Consider the following 24,528-nt stretch of genomic DNA (forward strand, 5'->3'; position numbering starts at 1 on the left):
GAGTGAGACTGCCTATAGAATGTGAACAATGCACTGTCAGTAAATCGAGGAAAATGTCATTTTCCTATCATCTCTTATGATTTCTGAAATACTATGGATAAAAAATATTAGAGCCAAACGTTTGTTTCAGCCCATAAAGCAAAATAAGTAGCAGTCTAACCATGACATTTAGAAATATACCTTGCACATTTTAATTTATATTTAATCTTAAACTATATTTTTTCCATTTTATTTAAAAACGGACAGTGGGAGGAATTTTTTTTTTTCTCTAGGAAAAATATGGTCAAATAAAATATCAGTTAACAACAACAACAACAATAATAATAAACGATACATCCTGTTACTTAATGAATAGCCTCATAATTTGACAAATGCTTTTCGACTAAATAGAAACACCAAAATTTCTTTGAAACACCACTTTATTTTTATTGATAGGTGCCCGTTGTTCTGCAAAAATCATTTATACAGAATGAGTTAAATGCTTTTGCTGAAAAATAAAATAAAAAAGTGCGGATTTGACAGGTAATTCCAACGTTGTGTTATAAGAAAACGGTCAGACATTTTTAAAGAAAAGATGCACAGGAACATTTTTAAAGAAAAGATGACGCAAACGCATCGTTTGTGTGGCATAATCCCGTTATTATAAAGTGCAGCTCCACATTGAGGGCGCTGAGATGTAGCCTACTCAATACCAATAAGCATGTTATGAGATTATCATGAGTGCCTCCTTCACATAATTATTTAATTTACTAGGGGAACATTTGCTTAGTCTGCAAGGTTTCTTTTCACATTAATTTTATAAAATAAACAAACAATTCATAACTAGTTTATGTACATGCATAATTTAGCTACATAAGAGCAAAAGTCTATTTAAATATGTCCAGAAATTGGTCCATTAATCATTGTTTTTACTCGATTCTTGGTCGCTCTGATCATCTGTGAAGCAAACATCGACGTCGCTGTCGTTGTCGCTTTTTTGCTCGGCGTCCTCGAAGATGCCATCCATTTTGTCTTCGGATTTTTTGATGCTTTGACCAGGATGCCTCGATTTGACGTGCCTCTCCAAATCTCGCCTGCGAACGAGCACCTTCCCGCAGAACTCGCACCTGTAGGGCGTGTTTCCCTCCGCGTGCAGTCGGATGTGTTTATTGAGATTGCTAGGATCGCCAAAAGGCCTAAAACACACTTTACATTTGAGTGGTTTGTAGCCTGTATGAGTCCTCATGTGAATCTTCAGCCCGTATTTTCGAGAGTACAGTTTGCCACAATAAAGACACAAATGTCCCTTTTTTGGCTTGCCCGAGTTTGGGTTCGATGCGGGCATAGACTCCAGTCGTGAACGGTTCTTCTCTACGGCGATTTCAGACAGCTGTTGCGTGTGCATTGCAATCTCCCTGTCGATATTCGTAATCGCGTTTAGATCTGGATTTAGAGCGGGCGCGCCGAAATAGTCTGGGTATTTCAGCAGGTTGCCGAAGTGAAATTTCAGAGGGTAGTACGGGGAACTATAAAGGAGCTCTCCATTGTAAACCGTGAATGGCATGAGGGGTATGTTGCAGTCTCCATTGTAGGATTTTCCACCATCAAACTGTGGCAAGGAGAACCTCTCGAAGTGAAACCCGGCCGGAAGCTGGGAGTAGCGCGAGGGCGACAGGGTAGGGTGCATGCGGTTGTCAACGTGCTTGAAAGCTGAAGTCTCCTCAAAATGTGGCAGTAGAGGAAAGCCACGGATGGTGTTTGCGCAGGGGATCACGGGAGGGGTGCTGTCCATGGTGTGCGCGCATTTTGAGGGATGAACGTTTGGTTCGTTTAGGGTGCGCACTGACTTGATGTTTCCCAGCAGTTTACTGAACCCAATACTGTTTGGTTTCCCATTGGGCTCATCTCTCGCGACCTCAGCCGGGGAGATCTTTGAAAGTCCCATTGGTTTGAAAGCAGAGCGCACGCCGGGATGGAAACCCATGCTGTTGAGCACAGACGATGTCCCGCCGAGGCCCAGGATGTGTCCTGGGTTCCTGGCCGAGGTCACGCTCATGTCAAGGGCCCTGTCCTGCTCCTCTGCGCTGGGTTTTTTGGATAGTCCCGCTTTGTTGGCGAACGGTTTCAATGCGTCTGACATGAAGGTGCTGTGGCCGATTCGTGGAGAGGACGACGTATTCGGGATGTCCCCTGATTTCGGAGATCTGTTGAAGTTGTCTGTGCCTCTCACTTGCTCGTTGCTCACCAAACTTCTGCCGTTGCTCAACGCACAGTGGAAATGCACGTGAGCTTTCAGGGTGTTCGGGTATTTGAATATTCTCCAGCAGTACCAGCAAATGTAGCGCTCCTCGCCTGAAACAAAAATTAAAAAAGCAATTAAATTACGTTATTCTCAGATACAACACTCTTAAATTGCATGAGGAAAATGTTTTACAATTAGATTTCATTGGAGACTCTTTTTGAAATAAAACTCAAATAGTGCGTCAAAGATGTTTTAATCTCTAGAGCACCATTATAACAAATCAAGAACGACTGTAAATGATTCTTGTTGACAAGATGGCCTTTTGCTGAATATGATAGCCTGCAGTCATGACTTTTTATCACCGCGCCTTGGTCACGTTGGCATGACACCAGTTGGGCAGTCTGGGGTCAATGATATAGATGTAATGATTTTGTAATCCTCAAAACCCCGTTGTTTATTGTCACTATCAAAAGAGCAAGCGCCGGCCCAATCTGGCGCTTACAAACCAATACATTCAATAGGGACTTTCCCTGTGCGCTTTCCCGTGGAATTGACGGCAGCTGTTGCTTGAAATCGCGAGTCGCATAAGACAATGAGGCTGGCCCATCTGTTGACGCTGGAGAATAGGAAGCGTATGTCAAGGAGCGCACCGTGTATTGGCCCGAGAGCAGCGCTCACAGTACAGCGTCGCAAATCAGGGCAATATACATCCCACATAAAAGTTTGCATTCACTGGCAAACAATACATTATGCAGCCAGCTAATTTACCGTAGAGCACCTTTTTGAATGTATTTGCTTTTGAATACATGAATATTAATGGCTAGATGACATTTGTTAACCCTCGCTGAACTACACTGCGCATCAGCCCAGGAGAGCACATCCAGGACTTTATTAGTGAATACAACTAATTAAGAGAGATAATACATACAGACCGTAGCTGAGCATGAATGATCAATCATATGTAAATATATAGCAAATACAGTAGCCTGCAGCGTGTGTGTGTGTGTAGGCTACTCTGCTCAATAATTCTCAACCAATCACTGAGTTACTGCCCCAGACGCCAGACCTTTCGATTTACTAACTAAACAGGGATAATCTGACAACATTCTCAGATAAGCCTATTAAATCGGATTTGAATAGGATTTGGCTTTGATTGTGCTGGTGGCCGTGTTGCTTAAAAAATCGTTCATAGCGCATCAAAACTAATTTACTATTAGTTTTAACAATATATAATAGGCTATAGGCTATAATAATATAATATAATATAATATAATATAATATAATATAATAATATGCTTATTTAGGCTAATTTGGTAATACACTGTCGCTTTATTTGATAATTGCAAAATTATTTTATTTTTTTATTATTTCATTTGGGATTTATTTTACGCTATGCATTTTGATTATTATTATTATTTTAATTCGTAATTTGAATGACTATATAGCCTACAGCTTGTAGGGTACTTTATATTTCTGAAATATATTCAAGTAAAGTGAAAAGGTCTAAGGTATTCTCTACTTGAAGAATTATATTTAATTATTGCACATTTCTAAATAAACGAAATTATGACGCACGTCTCACCTTTTTCGTCATGAGTTGGAGTTGCAGTCGTAGGAATGTCAAACCATTGCGCCAGTGCGTTGGAATACCAAACGCTCAATTCCTCTCCAGACTGTATTTCTCTCATCACACGGTAGAATATCTTTCGAAAAGAAGGAAAAGTATTAGAAATAGTCTGTAATTTACCTTGGATCAAATTCATTATTTTTTTTCCTTTCTCACCTGTCCTCCAGGTAAATCCGAGACTGCCTCGAGGTTCTGTTCTTGACTGTTCCTGGCCGCGCGTATTAACCCGATCCAATCTGGAACTGCGCTGCCAGACTCATCCACGAATTCTCCCCTCACCAGACGAATCTACAAATACAAATTTCAACATGAATAACATAATATTGTTTACTTGGTTCATAACGAAAGGTAGCTAAAATAGTCAAACTCTTCAGTCAATTTTTATGTAAAAATGTATACACATATATTATATACCTAATATTCTTTGTTGTCTTTTTGTTTTTTGTTTTCTCCCCACGCATTTTTAATTATATCACCCCAAGGTATTTCAAACAAAAGCGCGTTAATGTCGTTTTATTCGGTCTATTAGACAATGGTGATAATTTTACAAGGAACAGGCCACATAATTGAGTTGATATGAGAAACGAATTTGAAGAGTGTCAAAGCATTTCCATTCTGTTCAAACAAATTAAAGATTAAAGCGTGACATTTGACACGGAGATTGCACCTGATGATCGCCCATGGCCCGCGGCGTTGCATTTACGCGCATCAATCACAGAAGCAGACAGCGGAAAGAGCTCCAGTCTATTTACAACTTATTTAGGAAAGTGAAAGCCGTTTACATGCAACGCCTTTTAAACCCATTTGATTTACGAATATTCCACATTTAATTTTTTTTTAAATATATTTCATATTCATACATTTAATTTTTTTTAAAATAAAATACATGGGCCATATTGTGATTTTATACTAATATTTAATATACTGTTTCAGTTAAATTTAATCAAGATTTTATATACTGATCGGTTAATTGTCTGATTTACTGTTATCTTTATCGAAATAAATTGGTACTTGGGAAAAACCAGCCCTCAAGCCTTTGAAATGTAATAGGGTAGAAGGCATGAAATCTCGCCCAGATACTCAGGTCACCCTATTAAGGCGGTTAAGTAAAAGAATGACATGTTGTCCTGCTAATATAACTCAATTATTTCTAACCTGACAGCACAAACCAATTAATACGAGGATGCTTTATGAAGAGTGACAGGTCAGCATCGAGACTTGGAAAAGTAAAGTGCACTAACTTTTTTTTTTTTTTTACGGTATAAATAATTACTTATAAATGTATAAAAAAATGTTTTTAAAATATACTTTTTCTTTGTTTCTTAGTTTGATTTAGACTTTTTTCAGATTAAAGCATTATTATTATTAGTAGTAGTAGTAGTAGTAGAAACAATATAATTAAAATATAATAATAATAATAGTAGTTTATTATTATTATTATTATTATTATTATTGTATTATTATTATTATTATTATTATTATTATTATTATTATTATTATTATTATTATTATTATTGTATTTTATTTGTGCTTGTATGTAGGTGTCATTCAATAAATTAAATTAAAAGCTGCAGAATAAAATACAAATGTGAGAGGCATATTTGCAGGTATAATCTATTCTACATTGTACAATATTTTGCACATCTTGTTTAAAATGTCCCGAATGCATAATTCACATTTCTCTCGGTGTGCATTTTATAAAAACTTTCAAAAGTCATAATAAAATGTTCAACATTCTAATCTTTCTTAAAGAGCGCGTTGGAAATGAATCAAACTAACCTTCTTTTTCACTCCAAGTTCCTTGCGGTCCGAAACATACTTCCCGAGTTTGAAGATGCCCGGGACCGGACCTATCCGAAGCCCGGCTGGGATGCTACAGTCAGCGAACAAACTGATAGTGGGTGTCCGAGTCGCTTGCATGGCTTGCTCTGTGTGGGGCTGAGCTATCCGAACCAGGACGATCAAGCAGCCACTGATTGAGATGAGCAGAGAGTCTGAGATGAGGACAGACTAATATCCGCCCGCCAAGTGACGCGGTGGCGTGTGTGATCCGGCTTTTCTTATGGCGCAGTCAGGTTCCCCTCGGCACATTAATGCGCAAGGGCGAGCAGCGCGATGAGAGAGTTGCGCTCTTTTAGCAGCTGTAGAACCCTCCGAAATAGTCACATGGAGACTTTCCCTCACCCTCACGCATAATGAACCGCTCCAAACGGTCAAGAGACAATAGGCCCCAGCGACCTTCCCATCCCCAAAATCCAATTTGTCAAGGGCAGAGAAAAGAGAGTGCAGAATCAAAGGTCTGGCGCAACCATTAATCCTCAGCATGTGGCTTTGTCCGTCAGACAGTTCCGATATTTTAAGTGACAAATCCACTGTATAATTTCTCCATAAATTCTCTCCCCTTTTATTGTTCCTATACAAACCAGTTTTTGGAAATCAGTGACTACTTTAAATCTACTTGGCTGCATCCTTTTAGGTTTTATGTACTTCAAAGCTCTTTATTCTCTCCCTGGCTGCATTGTCTGTTGCCGTTTCAACAAAAGGAGCAGGAATGTTTGGGAGACTTGTTAACTTCTATTGACTCCCGGCGTGTGCCGTGCTGGGACCGGGCAGGTACTCAACGGGAGAACCAGCCAAAAAAATAAGAGCCGCTTTCAAAATAACCACCACCTTATCATTTCACACTTTTTGACAACAGGTCACGTATCAGGATGGTTGCATTCAGTTTTGATGAAGCGCCCTGCAGGGCTCTAGAACTAATGGAAAGGAGAAAAAAAGATTTGATATAAAGACGCAGGACAAAACAGAACAGAAAATCCTGTGCAAGACAATAGTTTCTGCTTGCGAATGTTTAATCGTTTAGCAGCTTTATACTTGTATTGAATAGTTTCAAGGAGAAAGCAATAATATTTTCTAAGTTCATTTTATTCATCCAACATTCAGATAAAGTGATAATTTTAGCCTCTACGAATTAATACACTTGGCCTATGTAACAGGCATTGCTCTTTTGAATACAAAGTTACTAAAGAGTTCAAACATCATAATAAATAACAGTTTAGTGTGTTATGTTATCATTTAGACATGTCAAGAAGAGAACACATGGCACTCTGATTTCACTCATGCAGGAGCATTGGGTGTCATTTGAAGTGACCACTGGTTTTAAAACTTCATTTGACCTCTTTGATCGTGGCCCTCAATGACTGAACAGAGGCCGAAGGGAAGAAACAAGAATTTGTGGGCGATAAATTCAAGCCATGAACATGTCCCGCTAACCTCTGCCCTGGCGACTCTGCGATGACACTACGCTGTAATTGGAGAAGCAGAGGTGGGATTTCTTTCTTCAGGAAAAGGTACCCCACTGCTCCTTTCTAGGAGTCTTCTCTTTGGGCTCCTTAATGAGTCAAAGAGCGTGAACGACACGCGAACAATTTTTGAATAGGCGCATGCAAAGGCCGGCTGTGCGCTGCGTTATTTATTAATGTTGCCATTTGTGACTGCCCAGATAGCAATGAGTCGGCGGACCACCGTCGGTGCTCCGGCGGCAGTATAAGCGGCAGAATGGCGACATCGCAAACACGTTGGACGGCGCACTGCCGGCGGCAGCCGCTTTTTAAAAGCGGCAGCCGCCTTCCTACCGCCTTCGTTCCGCGGCCGGCCCGCGGGCCAACCACCGTTCCGCCGCCTTTATATTGCAGGCGGCCCTTCCGCGGCCCGCCGGAGGCAAGCGCTATTTTCGAGCGATCAGCCGCCGCTTATTCTGGCTATATATATATATAGCATGCAGTTTATCAAGAATAATGATTGCTCAAACCAGACAAATATCCATTTGCCATTTTTATTCCACTTCAAAGTACAGTAACTGTATTTTAAACAAGATGTGTCAGATCACTGAAACATAACAGAAAAATATATAAATCAATATACTAACATGCAGGTTTCTAATTAAATTTTGGTTAAAAATAAAAAATAAAATCAGCCTTAGAAGCAAATTACAACTCTTACAATAACTGTTCATATAAAGAGGACAGCTCTAGGGTGAAACAAATTACCAGTAAACATTATGACAATTAAAGAGAATACTTGATACCAAATAATGTGCAGGATACCAAATAAATCAAAGTATGACATCACATTTACAAGCCATTTCTAACAATAGGATAAGTGGTAGTAATTTATAGTAAAGCTCTGGAGTAGAATAGACCATTATAACTGCAATGCTGACCTGTGGCACAAGGACTTACAAGCATTATTTGAAAAAAGAAAAAAAAGAAAGTAATTTCCACAGTGAGTGAGTATAGTGTGACACTTCTGACTTCTTTAGGGGTCTTGATGTTACTGACTGCAAGATAAAGAAAGGATTCCAGTTGTCAGTGATTCTGGGGTTTCAGTAGTCAGCCCAAGTGGTCGGCTGTGGGTCCCTCTCAGCTGTGCGGTGCCTTTTTCTGCCTTCACGGTCAGATGCTCCTTTCAGGTAACGTGAAACATTAACCTAGACCGCATCAGTGGCATCCTGGGTTGCTGAGTTCATCCGGATGGCTAATTTAGAAAATACAGATCTGTCATTTCATTTGAATTGCATGAGGCCATACACATCTACTTAAAATATAATTAAAAAATATTCAACTTACTTTGAACAATGGTCTAAAGGAACATGTCTCTAAAACATGCTTTATCCCCTACACCAAGCTGAAAATCCAAAAAAGTGTTACAAATTACATTTCTCTGAAGCTTCTCATAAATAAATTAAAAATGTGAAAGGCTAAGGATTCAGACTGTAATATATGCAGTATACAATCTTAAATTTTACTTTTTAGATTACTCTACGGCGTTATAATCAGCAAACTTACAAGTTGTTCCTGGAGCTTTTTATCCTGCTTCAAACTGTTGTCAAGAACCGGCAAATCTTCCTGGGTGTGTAGGGGGAGTAACAGATCCCCTGACAGGAGTAACTCCAACAGACACAACATCGCCAAACTCTGCAAGACGTCACAGCATAAGGGTCTGATCTGCACCTACAGGGTTTCCCAGAATAAAATAGTCAGTCCTGGTCCCTCAACTACTAAACTATGACATTTATATCTAGGTCTACTACATGTACAGGTAGCCCCAGTGGGAATTAAACCAACTACAACAGGTGCTGTTTGCAAGTTAAACCTGATTGCCCAGTGCAAGCAAACGTCTTCAACATTGTTTGTTGAACTTGCTTCACCTACTCTTGAAGTAAGCCGCTGTCATCCGAAGCTACAAAATGAAAGGCATATGGTAATTTTGGACTTACATCACACACAAAAAAGTACAATTTAAGAAACAGGGCAAGTTCTCACCTGCTCGTGCATTGCTTTCCCTCAGGGCTTGGTTCTACATTTAAAAAATAAAATAAAACAAACAACTAAAGGCACTATTTTCAATACTGTTAAAACACTGGACATTAAGACATAGGGCTAGAATATACCTTCACAGCTGAAAACTTCATGCTTGACATGAGATGTCATTGGAGTACAAGGGCCAACAATAGATCAATGACTTTCTCCCTCCTATTGATAATCATTGACATGTAAAAATATGTTTGAAGTTATTGCATACATTTAATGAATTGGACTTAAATTTAACACTTAGTTAAGCGCAACGTATTACATACCTCCATAGTTTTCACCCATATGCTGCAAGGGTAAATTTGCTGCCGGGGGTGTAAAGCTTAGTACTTGAGCTGGGGGAGCAAACATAACAGCTTTCATTTCAATGCAGAGTATTGCATATTCAGTAATGAAACAATAATTGAACTGTGCAAGAGAATGGAATGTACAACACACCTCAACACCTTTCATCCAGAAACTGCTGCAGCGAATCCCATCAAGTGTCCTAGTGAAAAACAGATTATGATTAAAGGATTCATCATCTTAAAGTCAGCATGAAATCAAATTTTACTATTTGTATTTTTATATGTAATATTGTAGTGTTTATGTAAATGATTCATCTGTGCACTTTTTTTATTTATTCATGTACCCTTATAATCTTTAATCAAATACGTTACCCTTCCCTCCCCCCTCGAAATGACTTCTCTTCCGGTCATGAGCAATGGCGTGAGGGCGTACTACCTGTAGCTAGATACATTTCAACATGAAACGTTAGAACATGCTTGAACTCAGTGTGTAAAAAAGGTGTGTAAAAAAGGTGAAACAGCATGTGGTAGCGATCACTGTAATTCTCTTCACTTGGAAATACGTCACAACACTACGAAGGTACTGAAACCGTGTGACGAGACGAGTAAATCTGCTTCAGTTTTTTAGGTGCTGCCCCTTTCGACCGGTGGAGGTACTTCTCTGTTTGTGCTTTAACACTTTCTTAAACATTTGTACAGGTCGCAAAACTCGCAATTGCAAACTGCAAAGTAATCCCTTATACATGTAAAAGGTAAAATAAATTAAAAATTGAGCTTGTAAAACAATGAAAGACATAACCACAATTTCCTGGAGTGACAGAGAGACAAAATATTTCTAAATATTTCACTTTATCCTTCAGGTCAAAACAGGGATTTTCATGTTTCTCATAGACATTACCATGGTTGCAAATTAATAAAAAAAATATAAAGCAAACCCAAGATTTTGGCCAAGTTGCAGATATCGTTCACTGTTCACTGATTTCAAGCATTGGTGAAAAATCTAACTTCATCCATTTATTCTGCTAAATTGTTCATACCATGAATTAAATATTTATTTTAAAAACTAATCAGAATCAGAAAGATATTTATTGCCAAGTAAGTTTTACAAAAGGAATTCTTTTTGGTCTATTGGTGCATCTCAAATTGTGCATAAGAAATGTAAAGAATTGTCACCTTAAGTGAATAAAATAATTCTATATATTTTACATATCTGCTATCGCTTCAGAGTTTCAAAGTAATTTAAATGTAATTTCCTAAACCTTATCATGGAATCAGAGTCAAATCTGTTAACCCCTAATGGCTTTGAAGCAACAACAACAACAAAAATTGATATAATTCACATAATAATTATAATCGCTTTAAATGTGAAAAGTAGTTAAAATGCTGTCAGTTTCACTCATGGCTGGTCGATTTCAAAGCGACTTGCCGCCAGCCAGCCGCGGTTCATTTAGACGGCGGCAGCCGTCAGAGAGAATGAAGTCGGCGGCCCGGCGGCTGTTCGCCGGTGGCATCTCGCAAGAAATGGGAGTGACGTATTCGGCGGCAAACGTTTCATCTCCGCCAGCGGGGCGCACCTATAGCCGACAGCTTGGGGCCGGCGGCAAAAAGAAGCCGTGCAGATATTTTTTGCTATCTGGGTGGTTCCCATCCGCTCTGCAACAGCGGGTCCGGCCTCTACAGCTCTCACACCAGCCGGGCCCATTCTCATTCTCGTCTTGTGTCTTTAAAGTCGAAGTTCTCCAACTAATAAATTGTGCACAAAGGCGGAAACGGGGACGTTTTCTTTTCTGTCCTCCTAACCGGGAAAAGCAAAGGGTGAAAGTCATCCCAAAGCGCTCATTGGAGCAGGGGTTTTGGACGCTAAAGCAGTGTTCAGAGCAAATGGGATGGAAAATTAAATGAAATCAAATAGCTTGAACGCTCGCATTGTCCCCTGTCTTTTAAATGGCACATTAATTACACGGCAGCAGCTTTATTTCGGAACAATATTGTGGACCCAAACAGAGCATTCCAGAACATTTTTTACCGTCGGATTGTGAGATTCGGAGAAAGTGGTCAAGTGGTTGAAAGCATTTTCTCAGGGTCTCAGCGTTACAATTCGAGCTAAATGTGGGATTTGATTTAACAGGTTGCCAAATAATGAAGCATGAATGTAGGGTAACAGCGACTGTGTGAAGAACTGCAGTGTCCCACCAGGGGTTTCATTCATGCGTCCAAACTGGGCTTGAGTGCCAAGGGTTCACCACTCTATCTGAACGATGCACAATGCCCGAGCTCTATAGAAAACATTTTTTACGCCGACCATAAACGCTCTGCCATACAAACTCCTTTTGTAGGCTCTTTCTTTTCTCATCGTTTTTCTTTCATTCCCAGTGCAAATAAGGAAAACGTTTTGTAGGCTATACAAATCATTTGCTGCATTTCTTTTTACTTTAGTTGTATACGTCAACATTCCATGGCTTAATAGCATAATAGGCTATAATGAAGCTAATATATGCTGCAAGAAACAAAGGTCAGACATTTTTTTCGATTAATTAATTAATTTAACATGAACGAAAATATGTTTGCCTACAAATATTAATCTTGCATGCCTGTTTGTATGCGCTTAACCTACTCGCTCTTGTTGCGGGAAAGTGCGAGCCTCACAAAGGGCGGACCAGCTGCGTAGCAGATAGGGGATGCGGGTGGGACATTAGTGACGCGATTGAATAGTAATTATGCTTGTATGGGAGTCCCACCAGATGACATGATTGGGATTTTAACCCAGACTAATATTCAAAGTCGCATTAGAAAGTGGCGAGATAAGTGGCTCCTGATTTGACTCTGTTCATGCGTGCTCCCATTTCTAAATGCTCTCAAAAGAAAGGGGGCTGCTTCGTTTCAGTATTCAAAGCCTGAACAAAGTTAGCTCTGCCTTTTGAACCGAATTTCCCCAACTTTACCTCTCTTGTCCCAGTTGAAAGGCCTCGCATAATGGGGTGTAAACTTGTCTGAATTGAAATGTTTCGGTGTACCTTATAAATTCATACCCTTTTTCACTCGAGCGCGTAAGAATGAACCTTCAGTCTATCCGATTCTCTCTGCTGCTGAACGCCTTTACCGCGAGCTCTATTTGTGAAGTTCATTTTTAGGCAAATGTATTCAGGGGAGGTTTGCAGTGAATAGTTCTGTGTGTCAGCCGGGCCTAATTGGGATTAAAGCACTAAAACCATATGCAAAAAGTGACAGGATTTCTCAGGTTTTAGAGAGCACCAACTTTTGCCCCTCAGATCATTTAAGTGGACGCTGGGAAAAAAAAAAAAAAAAAAAGACTGAGGGAGTTTTGTGTGATGCTATGTATAGGCTACAGACAGATCATTAGTTATTCCATTGACGAGATTCTTTCAAGTCATGGATTGAAAACATTTTGAATAATTTGGATGACATTTTCTGATGATCTGAAAACGAAACTATTCTAAAATGATCTTCAGGTATGTGGTTCTGGATATAATTTGTGAGGAGTTTTTTTTTTTTTTTTTTTTTTTTTTTTGTGAGGAGTCCTGAATGAGGCCTAAGGTTTATTTAACATAGAAAATCCATTTCACCATTCTGGATGAGAAATCACACTTCTTTTTTCTCTCAATATTTATTTTCGATCAAAATAAATGGAAATATGTTTAAATGAATAAATCGTCTTTAAAGGAAAACAATTGATTTTTCGCATTGATTCTAATGAGCTGTAATGACCATATTTAAATCCTTTTTCAGCAGCACTCGGTGTTCATGTGGCCTGGCAGGACCCTGGATAGCTCCCGTCTTTGAAAGGTCACTAGCCACTCACGTAAACGCAGCTAATTATATTGATAATGCACGCATGCAGGCAATGCATGAGGCAGATCATTTTTATCATGCCGTAGTGCATATCACCAACTTTACAACGCCTATAGCTCGGAATGCATTTTACATGACTGGCAAAATTCATACTAATGATATGAATCAGCGACCATCACTGAAGACTGTCTGTAGCAACCTCATTAATGGACAGGATTGACATTTCTGGGTTTTCCATAATGTCCAGTGCATTTCTGCGGAGAAACAATGCAAGGCAAGTACTGGGCGTTAATTGCGCCTCCGTTTCGGGTGGGATGAGCTTGTGGAAATGATGACCGTAGCTAAAGTAATGAGGGGCTATTGATTAACCCGATATGTTCAAGACCCTGAATCTTTCCAGTGCTGTCAATTAAAAAAAAGCGAAATCTAGCGAACTAGGCTGAGATATGTACAGTATAATAATTGTAATAATAACAATAAAACAATTACATTTTGTTATTGTTTTTTTTTTTTCGGTATTAAAAATGACAAAACTGCTGTCACAACGAACTATCCTATTTAGACAAACTACTAAATAACTGGATAGCTGTTTTAATGTATTTTAATCCGGTATAATCCCTTTTCCTTTGGATTGAATTAGTATTGTAATCCCAGAGGGCCTGTGATTCTCCCAAATCTGCTAAATAATCACATGACCTTAAATCCCCACTTACAATGTAAAACAAAAAGTCAACAGTGAGGTTAATTACATTGTGTTTGTGTATTTGAGCTACACAATATGATACATGTTGTGTTTATGTGTGAATTTAAAATGATAAATTAGTGTAATTTATTTGATATGATTAATACAATAAAATATGTTTGTTAACATAACTAATTAACATTAGTTAACATCAGTGAACAATACTTCTACAGCATTTATTAGTCTCAAGTTAATCTCAACATTTACTAATATATTTTTAAGATCAAACGTTTTATAACTAAAAAAGGTTAATAAATGCTGTAAGAATATATTGTTTATTGCTCATGTTGGTTAAGGCAATAACTAATGTTAACAAATGGACCTTATTGTAAAGTGTTACAATTACCACTTCCAGTCAGCCTGTCTTTGTACATGCACTAAAATTTACACAAATCCTATGACACTGTGAAGAGGCCTTTGAAATATTTTCTCTCTTTTCAGATATTGGATACTTCCTTCAATATTTAGACTTCCTTGTCTTAATTGATTAGTTCAACAGTCACATGTTTTAGTGCTTGTTGTGAGCATTTATCTTTTGTTTGCTGTGGTGGACTATTGACTCAAGTGTGGTTCGTCAGTGCTCAGGCTCGTGATCTGAAAGTTGTTTTGAATCGAATCATCAGTTTTTCATTTAAAGTCTATATAAATGATTATATTTTTAATTGGATAAATTGTCAACATGCTGCTTTTGTCAACAGTAGTTTTATGCTTAAGTACTCCAGTGCACATCTACCTCACACTTCTAAAGTTTTGAGTGTTTGGACATTTTCCAGTGTGAACCGATCAGGATGGATCAGATGCAGATGAAGAGGGCCGATTTAGATAGAATGGGGCCATAGTGAGTGTGATTCTTGTTGTGGCAGTATACCGTACAGCTTGGGGTTCCCCTTTGGCCAAAGAATCAAGGTCATACACTGAGCCTTGAGTGACACAATCACACTCCCTTAAGAAGTGTTCCTGTCTATTCCTTCCTCATCATAAACAGTCATAAGGTGTCCTGCATTTTACACCTGTTGATATTGTGTAAACGCGGATTTTATGCACAGACAGTGTTGAAACAAAACCCACAAAAGGACATGATGCTCAGAGCTTTATTTCCATTTGTGGACAAGCAACGCAAGACGCAAGCTGATCTTTGAGTAGTAAGGCACACGCATCTGAAGGCATGACTGGTGAGCAGAAAACACCATTACTCTGCATCATCTGCTGCTCCAGAGATGGAATAAGATTTCTCCTGTGTGCTGCTCTCCAGAACGTCATCCTCGGTTTTAACTGTTCTGTGGGAGAAAACAATGCAATTCATTCAGCGGGCTAAAATGAAACTCTAAAATATTAATTCTACACTTATTTTACTTTATATCACTCACAGTATCTGTTACATTTTCTTTGTTTATGTGAGTTTATTGATAGAATGCTTAGATTTATTTTTATTTTGCCATCACTCTCAGAAAAAAAGGTACAAAAGCTGTCCGGGTGGTGCCCTTTCAAAAGGGTACTGCCCCAGTGACAGCTTATTTGAATATTATCAGATATTTGAAACAGGACATGAAACACTGTGGAATGGGATACAGGGAGTGAGATGGGAATATGATTCATGGCCAGAATTGAACCCAAGTTTCTGCACAAACACCACAGAATGAGCACATGTGCAAAACCACAGAGCTTTATTTTAATGCTACCTGATAAGCACAGTCTTCCTCTCTGTCATCTCCACAGCCTGCTCTTGATTATAGTCGACAGTGGTGCCTGGGCCGCCAACCCCACCGGTGATCCCATTGACAAAACCTCCGTCATTACCTCCGGGAAGACCTCCAGCAAGACCACCACCAATGCCTCCTCCAAGACCTGTGGCAGGGCTGCCACCAAGACTTCCTCCAAGACCTGTGCCAAGACTACCACCTAGACCTCCGCCAATGCCTCCTCCTAGACCTGTGGCAGGACCACCACCTAGACCTCCGGCAAGACCTCCACCCGCTCTACCAGCAACTCCTGCAACACCTGTGGCTCCAGCACTGTGAACACTCATGCTGCCACTCATGAGGGACATGGTTTGCATGCTCTGGACCATGGAAGACAGACGAGAGTCCTCACCCTCAATGAGCTTCCTGTGAACAACAATTGAGGAGGAAGAACTGAAGAAAATGGCACTTTTCGAAATGATTATATTCTGGTATGTTTTACTCTGAAAGATAAGTGTTGTGGGATTAACTGTTTTATGTGATCAAATATTTAAGTTGCTAAAAGTTACCTGTATGTGGTAATTTCAATCTCGAGGGACATCTTCACATTGAGCAGATCTTGATATTCACGCAGGAGCAGCGCTATCTTCTGTTTGGAGGCTTTCAGCTCAAGCTGCAAGGCCTCAATTCTTGCCTGTCAGAAGTGTTTATATAATTTATGCTTGGATTTCTTTCTTCGATTTTACTTTGCATGTAGGCCAAATTATATTTGTCTCACCTGGAATTCTTCTAGTTCTTTTCTGTACTTTTCCTGAGTCTCACGGATCTGTGCTTCCAAAGCCTCATTTTTGGTTTTCAAAGAGTCCAAGTCACGCTCCTTATTTTGAATCTAAAAAACAAGAGGGATCAGTGAATACTGTAATAATTTCAGACGTTATTTGTTATTTTACTACTGTTATAGTAAAAATCAAAGTATCAAAGATTTATTGCCCAATGTAAGCACGTTAAAGAAAGATAATTAATACTCACATCCTTCTTCGCAGTGACAATTTCCTCTCTCACGCTTCGCACCTTGTCCACATGTTTTGTTGTTTTGTTGTTGAGATCTTCAAATTTATTTTTGTACCAAGAATCCATTTCCTGTAGACAAATGAAAAGTAGTTTTGTTAATATGGAGACTAGGGAGTGTTGTAACACATTTTGTTTAAACTGCAGTGTTTTTCCTTTAATAAAAAATACTCAGTCACAGATGTGTATTCAATGCTCATCAACCTCCTCAATTCCAAACATTTTAAACAATATTTGTAATTTAAAAATACCCACCTGTAAGTTCTTAGCTGCAATGTCATCATACTGGTGTTGGATCTGCTTGAGAGCGCTTGAGAGGTCGGGGAGACTGTAGACGTCTAATGCTGTGGCGTGGGCTGCGTATATCTGTTTCAGAAGCTCGTCGATTTCCTGCAAGCGTGCGGTTTGAAATATTAAAACATTTCGATTTATTTTTCAAGTGAAAGTATAATTATTTTTGTGATTTAATTACCTGTTTGTGCACTCTCTGAAGGAATTCTATTTCCACCTCCAGGTTTTCTAGCTGCTTCTCCAAAGCAATGCGCGCGGAGGTGGCGGCGTCCACGTCCTGAGAATAGAAAAGATGTTCGGAAGAGATCTAATTATATCACATTTCTTTGTTAATAAAGCTAAATGTTATAAGGCAATTTGATGGGAATCATACCGGACGGAAAGCTTCAATGTCAAGCTCGGCTTTCCTCCTCATCTCTAAGGCCTCCTCATATTTAATCTTAATCATCTCCAACTGACCCGCCATAGCATCCTTTGCAGCAATAGCAAGGTCCTTTAAAATTAATTGGAAGCATTATTATCATAATTCATACTTGTCGAAGTCAGAGACTATTTCTCTCCACTGCGAATTATCGCCTCAAGAGTTGCTTATCAAAGACAACATTGGGCAACATTTTTGAAGTTTTAAAACAGGCTTGTGTAAATATGTATCCTATTAATATTTTATGGATAGGCTAATTCTATATAGACTTGTATGGTTGAATATTAATTAACTAGGCCTACATTTATTGTAGCCGTTTTTAAAAATATGATTTATTTATTAATTATTATTATTATAATATAAAGATCTGTTCAAATGATTACCCGCTGCACTCTCATCTGGTCAGCCAGCCTCTTCAGCTCCTTGAGTTGCTCCTCGTACAGCAAGCGGAGGCCGGTGGGCTTCAAGAATCGATTCTTCAGGGACTCGATTTCCGTCTCCAACAATTTGTTTTGCTGCTCAAGCGACCGGACCTTTGTTTCGACAGGAGAACAAGAAAACAGTACGCGTGTTATGTGCCCTGTCTGTATCTGTATGCCCACAGAAGTGCGAATAATGCGCTTTATCTCGTGGGCCAGCAGTGGCATTTGCACTGCCAGTGAGCGCGACGCATTCAACCGTGGCCAAATCAGACAAATGCTGTCAAAGATGGCTCTAAAAATGAGGCTCGTTTCCAAGAGCATTAAGAGCAATGTTAAAGAATGTAAAATATATAGCATATTTCTTAGGCTATCAATTATAGTAGCTTATGGTGTTATAAATAATGTGACATATAGGCTAATTGATACATCCATGGAATCTTTTTATTCCACAAAAGGTTCTTTGTGGTGATAGTGGTTCTTTAGATCATAAAAATGTTCTTCGTGTTAAGAAAAAAAAAATCTATTAAGAGGTTCACTGAATGGAACAATATATTTTTTTAAAGAGTGGATAAAAGTGCTGCCAAAGCTTTGTGTTTGTGAGATATAATAGCATCTAGTGTTTCAAATTGCACCAAGGGCATATTCATTTTGTGCAAGAGCACTTGCCTTCTCAATATATGCTGCCAGTCGATCGTTGAGCAGAATCATTTCTTGTTTCTCACTGGTTCGTGTGCTGAGGAATTCACGGTTTTCTGCAGCAGCCTGGTCGAGATCAAACCCTGGACCCCCTCCACTGAGACAGATGGCTCCCATTCCGACACTGCAATCAATTCAGTTAGCATAAAAACACCATGAAACCAACTGTAAGTGTATGCAAGGTAGCGTGTTACTGATATTGTGAAGATTCATTTATTTGTCACTTTGGGTTATAGGTCACGGTCACACAGAGCGCTCTCGAGTCTCCTAGAGGCTTTGTGTGATTTGTAACGGATCAATAAGTTAAATGAAAAAGAAAGTGTGTTCTAACAAAGCAGTTATTTGCCTCCAGTCAATAGTAGTAATCATTATTATAAGACAAATATAAATAAGAGAAATCATGAGGACAAAAATAACAACAAATATTTTAAGTAATTGTATTATTAGATATTTTATTAAATATTTGCCATGTGTAATACTACAAAAATGATATACAAAAAACTATATACAAAAACTTGCATGGAATTTATTCACAAAAACACTGTGTGTGTGTGTGTGTGTGTATTAATGTTATATGTGTAAGCAAATATATAACTTGCACATGTACATAACATTTGTAACTGTGCACCTCCTATAAATAACAGAAATCATTAATTCCATTGCTAGGCAGATAAAACATTTATTCTCCTCAATTGGTTTAACAAATTGCATGAAGTGTAATGCATGATGTTCAGTATTGTTCCTTTGCTTCATGTGCGATGCTTACCCAGTCATGAGGGGCTGGCTGCGTGAGGATGAGATGGTCCTCCGTCCCATGGCCATGCTGCTTCTCACGGCGGTGGCGTTACGGGAGTAGCTGGCTGAACGGCACCTCCCCGCATCCCGTCTGACGGGAGAAGGGCTGCTGACCCTCACCTGGTAAGAGGAGGTGCTGGTGTCCTCGAAATGCCGGCGATAGGATGAGATCCTTTCTGGGCTGCGACTCATCATTGATCAGTGGCTAAACTTTAAGGCCTTACTTTGTTGATCTTCCTTTTGCAAGCTCTGTTCACAAATCCACACTCTCAGAGGTCCAGGCATTTTATACTCAGCTATAAACATGAGTCAGTGCTTTGGGAATGTTGAGCCTCTGCACCATCAAGAAATGGGCCAGTCACTCAAACATCTGTCAGGGTCTTGAGAGGTGTTGAATGGAGGGTTAAATTAAGAGGCAGTCGTGATGTTGATGTGCTTTGATATGTAGGGATTTTAATTACACATGCTTCTAGACAGAGCAAGAAATAGTGTCACGGGGCCAATCTGTGCAAAGGGATACTGATATGTGAGAGATGACATTAATCTGGTCACTATTTACATGGAAGTATGTGTAAAAATGAGAAAGGCGAAGGGAAACAAACCCCAATGTTTTTCTAAGGCCTGTCTGAGATTCACGGTTGAGATGACTAAAGGATTTAAGTGGGAAGTCCTCACAGTCTTTTTAATCATAATTATTTTCCCTTAAAAAGGTGCAGATAGAGTGTCAGCCGAATTATGCTCTAATGTTTTCTTCATTACACAAGGCTGCTGTTTGTTTTTTTGTGCTGACAGAATGTGGTTTATGAGATTCTTTCCAACGATCGAAGATTTGCCAGCCATGTGGGAGGAAGGCTGGGTCTGCATCTCTCTGAGATGTGAACAGTGGCTAAATGAGCTGAATCACTCAGGCGTTATTTTACTCCTGCTATCTCATTCAATTACAGTACATTAGTCATTCCTGTAGCAGTGCTCATATACAGAAAATAACAATGACACCACTGATAAAGACAATAGGCTAGCCTCTTTATTGGCAATAATAAGGCACTATTGTCTTTGTCCATTTGTTGTTGAGGCTGCTTTGCTTATATATATTTTTTCAGATTTATCGGTGAAAACAGCTTTATCACATCCACATTAATGGCAATGGTACACATAATTCTTATAATCGGACACATATGGCTCAAAGACACATGCTAGTGTGTAAGAAATTCTAATGATATTATTATAAAATGGCAGTACAATAGCTGTTGTTGTCATAAGTCACAGATGACATTGCAACTTGTATAGGACAATAACAAAGTCTTATAAAGTGCCAGTCAGATTATGTATGGTGAAGAGGGTTTTCTTATTTGTAAGGTAGAAGTCGTTGAAAAAGTTTGGAATCGGTAAGATGTTTTTGGAAGAAGTCTCTTATGCTCACTGCATTTATTCGGTTAAAAGTAAAACAGTAACATTGTGAAATAATATTAGAATTCAAAATAACTGTTTTCTGTTTTAATATATTTTAAAATGTAATTTATTTTTGTGATGGAAAAACTGAATTTTCAGCATTATTACTCGTCTTCAGTGTCACATGATCATTCAGAAATCATTTTATATTCTGATTTGCTGCTCAAAAAAACATTTCTTATTATTGTTGTGCTGCTTAATATCTTTGTTAAAACTGTGATCCATTGTTTTCCAGATTCGTTGATGAATAGAATGTTCAAAAGAACAGGATTTATTTCAAGAAATCTTTTGAAACATAATGAATGACTTTACTGTCTTTTTTGAACAATTGAATGCTGCCTTGCTGCATAAAAGGGCTATTTCTTTCTAAATAAATATAGGCTATATTGCACATAAACCAGCAATTAAAGTGTTTTGTCTTGGTAGTTTTCTCTCACTAGATTACATATATTATGTTTACATTAGATTTTTATATTTTGTGAGCAATTCTAGCCTGTACACGATGATATTCAAATGAAGGATGAGTTACATCTTAAATCGTAATATTTAGGGTTGGGGGTTTGTTTAATTTTTTTTAATTTTTTTTAATGCTTTTATCAAAAATGACAAATGCGAGGTAATGCAGATATACTTTTTCAAATAAGCACAAAAACACAATGTAACATTAAAGTTTTACTTTCAAGAATACAAAAACAACACTCCACTTTATAGTACTATGCAAACTGAACATAAATCATTGAATAAATGTTTTTGCCCTGATATTTGGATTGCCTGCTCAAAATATTTAAGTTTACGTATTAGGCAAATAGCCAACAGCCCTTTGAACAGAAATTGTACCATACACACTGCAGGTCACTGCACTTCCCATTCCAACTACACTACAGTATGCTATATGTCAAATGAAATATAAGAGTAGAATGTGCATTGATCCCAATATGTAATATACTAGTGCATCTTGGTTTATAACGTAATCACACCATTCCTTTACTTCCAGTCAATACCATTAAATTACACTGTCTTAGTGGCACATTTTGACTCAGTGTCAGTTGAGATTGCAGTACAAGTCAAACTTCTATCACAGTGTTAGCATGACTACAAAGGGACAATCACTCTTTGGTTTGTATTAATTCACGTTCTGCCCATTCTTGCCATCCGCCTGGAAAATGCTGAACCCTACCGGAAAAGAAAAATCAATTAGGCAACTAAGACCATACAAACAGAGCTTCAATATACTGTAGCGTATAGCCTATTGATATAAGAATTTGTATAATCTGGTGCATATCCTGTTGCTTCTTCTTGGTGGACAGACACCTAGAGTATATTGTATAAAATTCACAGTAGCCCTGCCTATAAATGTACTACTAGTACTGCATACTACATTAAAGGCACACTATGTCACTTTTTTTTGTTTAAAATTTATATTATGAGCGAGCACATCATGAATTCATCCTCCAAACTGTATATACTGTATATACATAAACAGACAAGTAGCTCCGACTACAATGTTCTTCCACAAGGCACATGCAATTTTGTCTATTAAACACTAGAGTGCCAAAAGACACATTGTATACCTTTGATGTATTTAAATACTTGTAATAAGAATAACAATGGAAAACCATTAAAACAGAGGTGGCCAAACCAAATTTGGTCTGTGATGATCTTTGATTTGGCCTGCCATGCCATATCAGGAGGAGAAAAATAGGAAATAAACATGCCATTAAAGCATATCTTCATTTCTAATTTATATTTTTTTTTAACCTTTTTTGTTTTATTTTTGCATTTAAATGTAGAGAATATAACTTAACTTCGTATAAATAAAATGCAAGATTTAATTTCGGCATACGGCCCTCAAACAAGTTCAATATTTGGCCCATCATAGTAAAACGTTTGGGCACCCCTGCATTAAAATAATCATTATTGACGTACAGGATCATATATATCGCGTAAATTACAATTTAATGTAACTTAATGCATTTTAATGAAGGAGGGATAATGAAACAAAGCTGAACTTTAGATTTGGTTGAACTTAACTTAATATTGCATTTTTGATTAATACTTATTTTGATATGTTTTTTCTTGACCAAATTTACTTTCAAATCAAATACTAATTGGCGACTCCCCATTTGAAGACTTCTGCCGTGAGGTATAGCCTAACAGATGCTGTAAATGCTACATTTAGAGTAATTTTCTTTTACTTCTGGACTGAAAATACAAGTCTTGAGAGGTCATGCTTTTCAAAGTTTCGCTCAGAACTCAAACTGTGTAAAAAGTGGCAAAGAAACAAGCACTATAATAGTTCTATAATAAGCATAATTGCTCACTTTGTGTATCCTAATGACACTGCAGCTTCCAGGGCAGTTCTGCTTCTTACACCAGCTAGGCAGGTGAACACTATATTTTGGGATTGTGATGGCATATCTCCTCCATATTTCTCCTTGAATTCGTCAGGTTTGAGCTGGAGAGCTCCATTCAACTGTCCCACTGCAGATGAGAGGGTGCAGTATTGTAATTATATAATGAGACTTTATACAGAAGCCTACATGGATGAGGACATTCACTGACTTACGTGGAACGTTAATAGACCCCTGTATGTTCCCGTATTCCCTGAGTTCCCACGGCTCACGGACGTCTATAACCACACTGGATCGGGACACCAGCAGTTTCTTCAGCTGCTCATATGACACATCTATTGAAGGCTGACTAGAAGAGCTGAAATTCAGTAACGAAGCACCATCATAACGAATGACGCGGGTATCTGAAAGATAACACACACACACACACTTGACCGATAGAGGCCGTTATTTTGCTAGACGTATACGTTAGTTGTCGTTGTGTGATATTTTAACTTTAAAAATAAAAATGTCAACTTTTAGAACAAATTATACAAGCTTGTTTTTTTTAAAGTACTTATTACAGCCCAAGCATTTTCAAAAAAAAAAAAAAAACGCTGAGGGAGAAATCACATGTTAAAGCGGTAAAGACGAATGCAAGATTGGCCGGGATTTTACAGATCTGTAGATGTCAATCACGATGTATTACATTTACACAATGCAATATTTCAACACTCACGCTGTAAGCAACGTAAATGTGTCCAGCATGAACTCGTCAGTGGTCTTGTGACAAGAATGACACTTCTGCTCGCTACAACGCGGACAAAACTTCTCGTCAGCCGTGAACAGACATGTAACGCCATGGTAGAATTTATAGTAAGGAAAGCTGCAAGATGACGATATTACTTTTTTCCTTGTTTTGTGTCTAAATATTGACGAAAACACGATGGGACGTAAATCTAAGCTACGTAGCAGGATTGCAGCTATCTACTACTCCTGTACGCATGCGCACAACTACTACGTATTACCAGTGACGTATGCTACTCTTTTTTTTAGCCCCCCTTTTTTTAAAGTTGTTTATATATAACGATATAGTTTTTTTCCTTTTCTTTTTTATTTGCATATTTTCTTCACATTTTCTCCTTTCCTATTTTTTTTTTTTTTTTTTTTTCATATGTGTTCAACAAAGTTATACTATATTTTGACATGCAAGTGATTATTTAACAGAATCTGAAGTGGTTATGTCATGTTAATACATAATTTACGTTTAATCAGACCCACACGTCCATTAACTAATTATAAACAAATCTCAGTAGAG

The 24,528-nt window shown here is 38.3% G+C and overlaps 3 protein-coding genes and 1 long non-coding RNA gene across 5 annotated transcripts; all 4 read right to left on the reverse strand.

Moving 5' to 3' along the window:
- Nucleotides 1–410: 410 nt before the first annotated feature.
- On the reverse strand, nt 411–5,881 carry prdm13 (PR domain containing 13). Its single transcript, XM_084088739.1, has 4 exons — nt 5,628–5,881; nt 4,005–4,136; nt 3,804–3,924; nt 411–2,331 (listed from the first exon to the last, which is right to left on the reverse strand). Exons 1-4 carry the CDS (start codon nt 5,766–5,768, stop codon nt 896–898), a joined length of 1,830 nt encoding a protein of 609 aa, XP_083944865.1. The 5' UTR covers nt 5,769–5,881; the 3' UTR covers nt 411–895.
- Nucleotides 5,882–7,668: 1,787 nt separating this feature from the next.
- On the reverse strand, nt 7,669–10,102 carry LOC311067406. Of its 2 annotated transcripts, XR_014603222.1 has the most exons (9): nt 9,944–10,083; nt 9,659–9,707; nt 9,487–9,555; nt 9,301–9,382; nt 9,173–9,206; nt 9,003–9,089; nt 8,696–8,860; nt 8,477–8,534; nt 7,669–8,384 (listed from the first exon to the last, which is right to left on the reverse strand). It is a non-coding gene; the product is annotated as an uncharacterized lncRNA (long non-coding RNA). The 2 variants fall into 2 exon arrangements; XR_014603223.1 differs by lacking the exons at nt 7,669–8,384; nt 8,477–8,534 and having other exon boundaries at nt 8,735–8,860; nt 9,880–10,102.
- Nucleotides 10,103–15,201: 5,099 nt separating this feature from the next.
- On the reverse strand, nt 15,202–19,634 carry LOC311067422 (desmin). Its single transcript, XM_084089262.1, has 11 exons — nt 19,403–19,634; nt 18,607–18,760; nt 17,902–18,051; nt 17,471–17,590; nt 17,279–17,374; nt 17,062–17,196; nt 16,768–16,878; nt 16,517–16,627; nt 16,308–16,432; nt 15,739–16,164; nt 15,202–15,336 (listed from the first exon to the last, which is right to left on the reverse strand). Exons 1-11 carry the CDS (start codon nt 19,624–19,626, stop codon nt 15,249–15,251), a joined length of 1,740 nt encoding a protein of 579 aa, XP_083945388.1. The 5' UTR covers nt 19,627–19,634; the 3' UTR covers nt 15,202–15,248.
- A 1,905-nt stretch (nt 19,635–21,539) lies between these two features.
- Nucleotides 21,540–24,228, reverse strand: tstd3 (thiosulfate sulfurtransferase like domain containing 3). Its single transcript, XM_084088405.1, has 4 exons — nt 23,950–24,228; nt 23,447–23,635; nt 23,202–23,361; nt 21,540–22,053 (listed from the first exon to the last, which is right to left on the reverse strand). The coding sequence occupies exons 1-4, from the start codon at nt 24,071–24,073 to the stop codon at nt 21,987–21,989; spliced, it is 540 nt and encodes a 179-aa protein (XP_083944531.1). The 5' UTR covers nt 24,074–24,228; the 3' UTR covers nt 21,540–21,986.
- Between the last annotated feature and the right edge of the window lie 300 nt (nt 24,229–24,528).

The sequence above is a fragment of the Abramis brama genome (genome assembly GCF_963993115.1).
Source record: "Abramis brama genome assembly, chromosome: 17".
Lineage (NCBI taxonomy): Eukaryota > Metazoa > Chordata > Actinopteri > Cypriniformes > Leuciscidae > Abramis > Abramis brama.

Bases quoted from the DNA above. Each gene is read 5' to 3' on its own strand.
- prdm13 (XM_084088739.1), bottom strand. From the start codon at position 5,768: ATGCAAGCGACTCGGACACCCACTATCAGTTTGTTCGCTGACTGTAGC. The intron at 4,137-5,627 runs GTTAGTTTGATT...TTGTATTTGTAG, and splicing joins AACTTGGAGTGAAAAAGAAG to ATTCGTCTGGTGAGGGGAGA. The intron at 2,332-3,803 runs GTGAGACGTGCG...TTTTTGTTTCAG, and splicing joins TCCAACTCATGACGAAAAAG to GCGAGGAGCGCTACATTTGC.
- LOC311067422 (XM_084089262.1), bottom strand. From the start codon at position 19,626: ATGATGAGTCGCAGCCCAGAAAGGATCTCATCCTATCGCCGGCATTTC. The intron at 17,375-17,470 runs GTATGATTCCCA...TTCTATTCTCAG, and splicing joins ACATTGAAGCTTTCCGTCCG to GACGTGGACGCCGCCACCTC. The intron at 16,879-17,061 runs GTGGGTATTTTT...ATTTGTCTACAG, and splicing joins TTGCAGCTAAGAACTTACAG to GAAATGGATTCTTGGTACAA.
- tstd3 (XM_084088405.1), bottom strand. From the start codon at position 24,073: ATGGCGTTACATGTCTGTTCACGGCTGACGAGAAGTTTTGTCCGCGTT. The intron at 23,636-23,949 runs GTGAGTGTTGAA...GTTATCTTTCAG, and splicing joins ACATTTACGTTGCTTACAGC to ATACCCGCGTCATTCGTTAT. The intron at 22,054-23,201 runs GTGAGCAATTAT...CTTTTCCGGTAG, and splicing joins GTGTCATTAGGATACACAAA to GGTTCAGCATTTTCCAGGCG.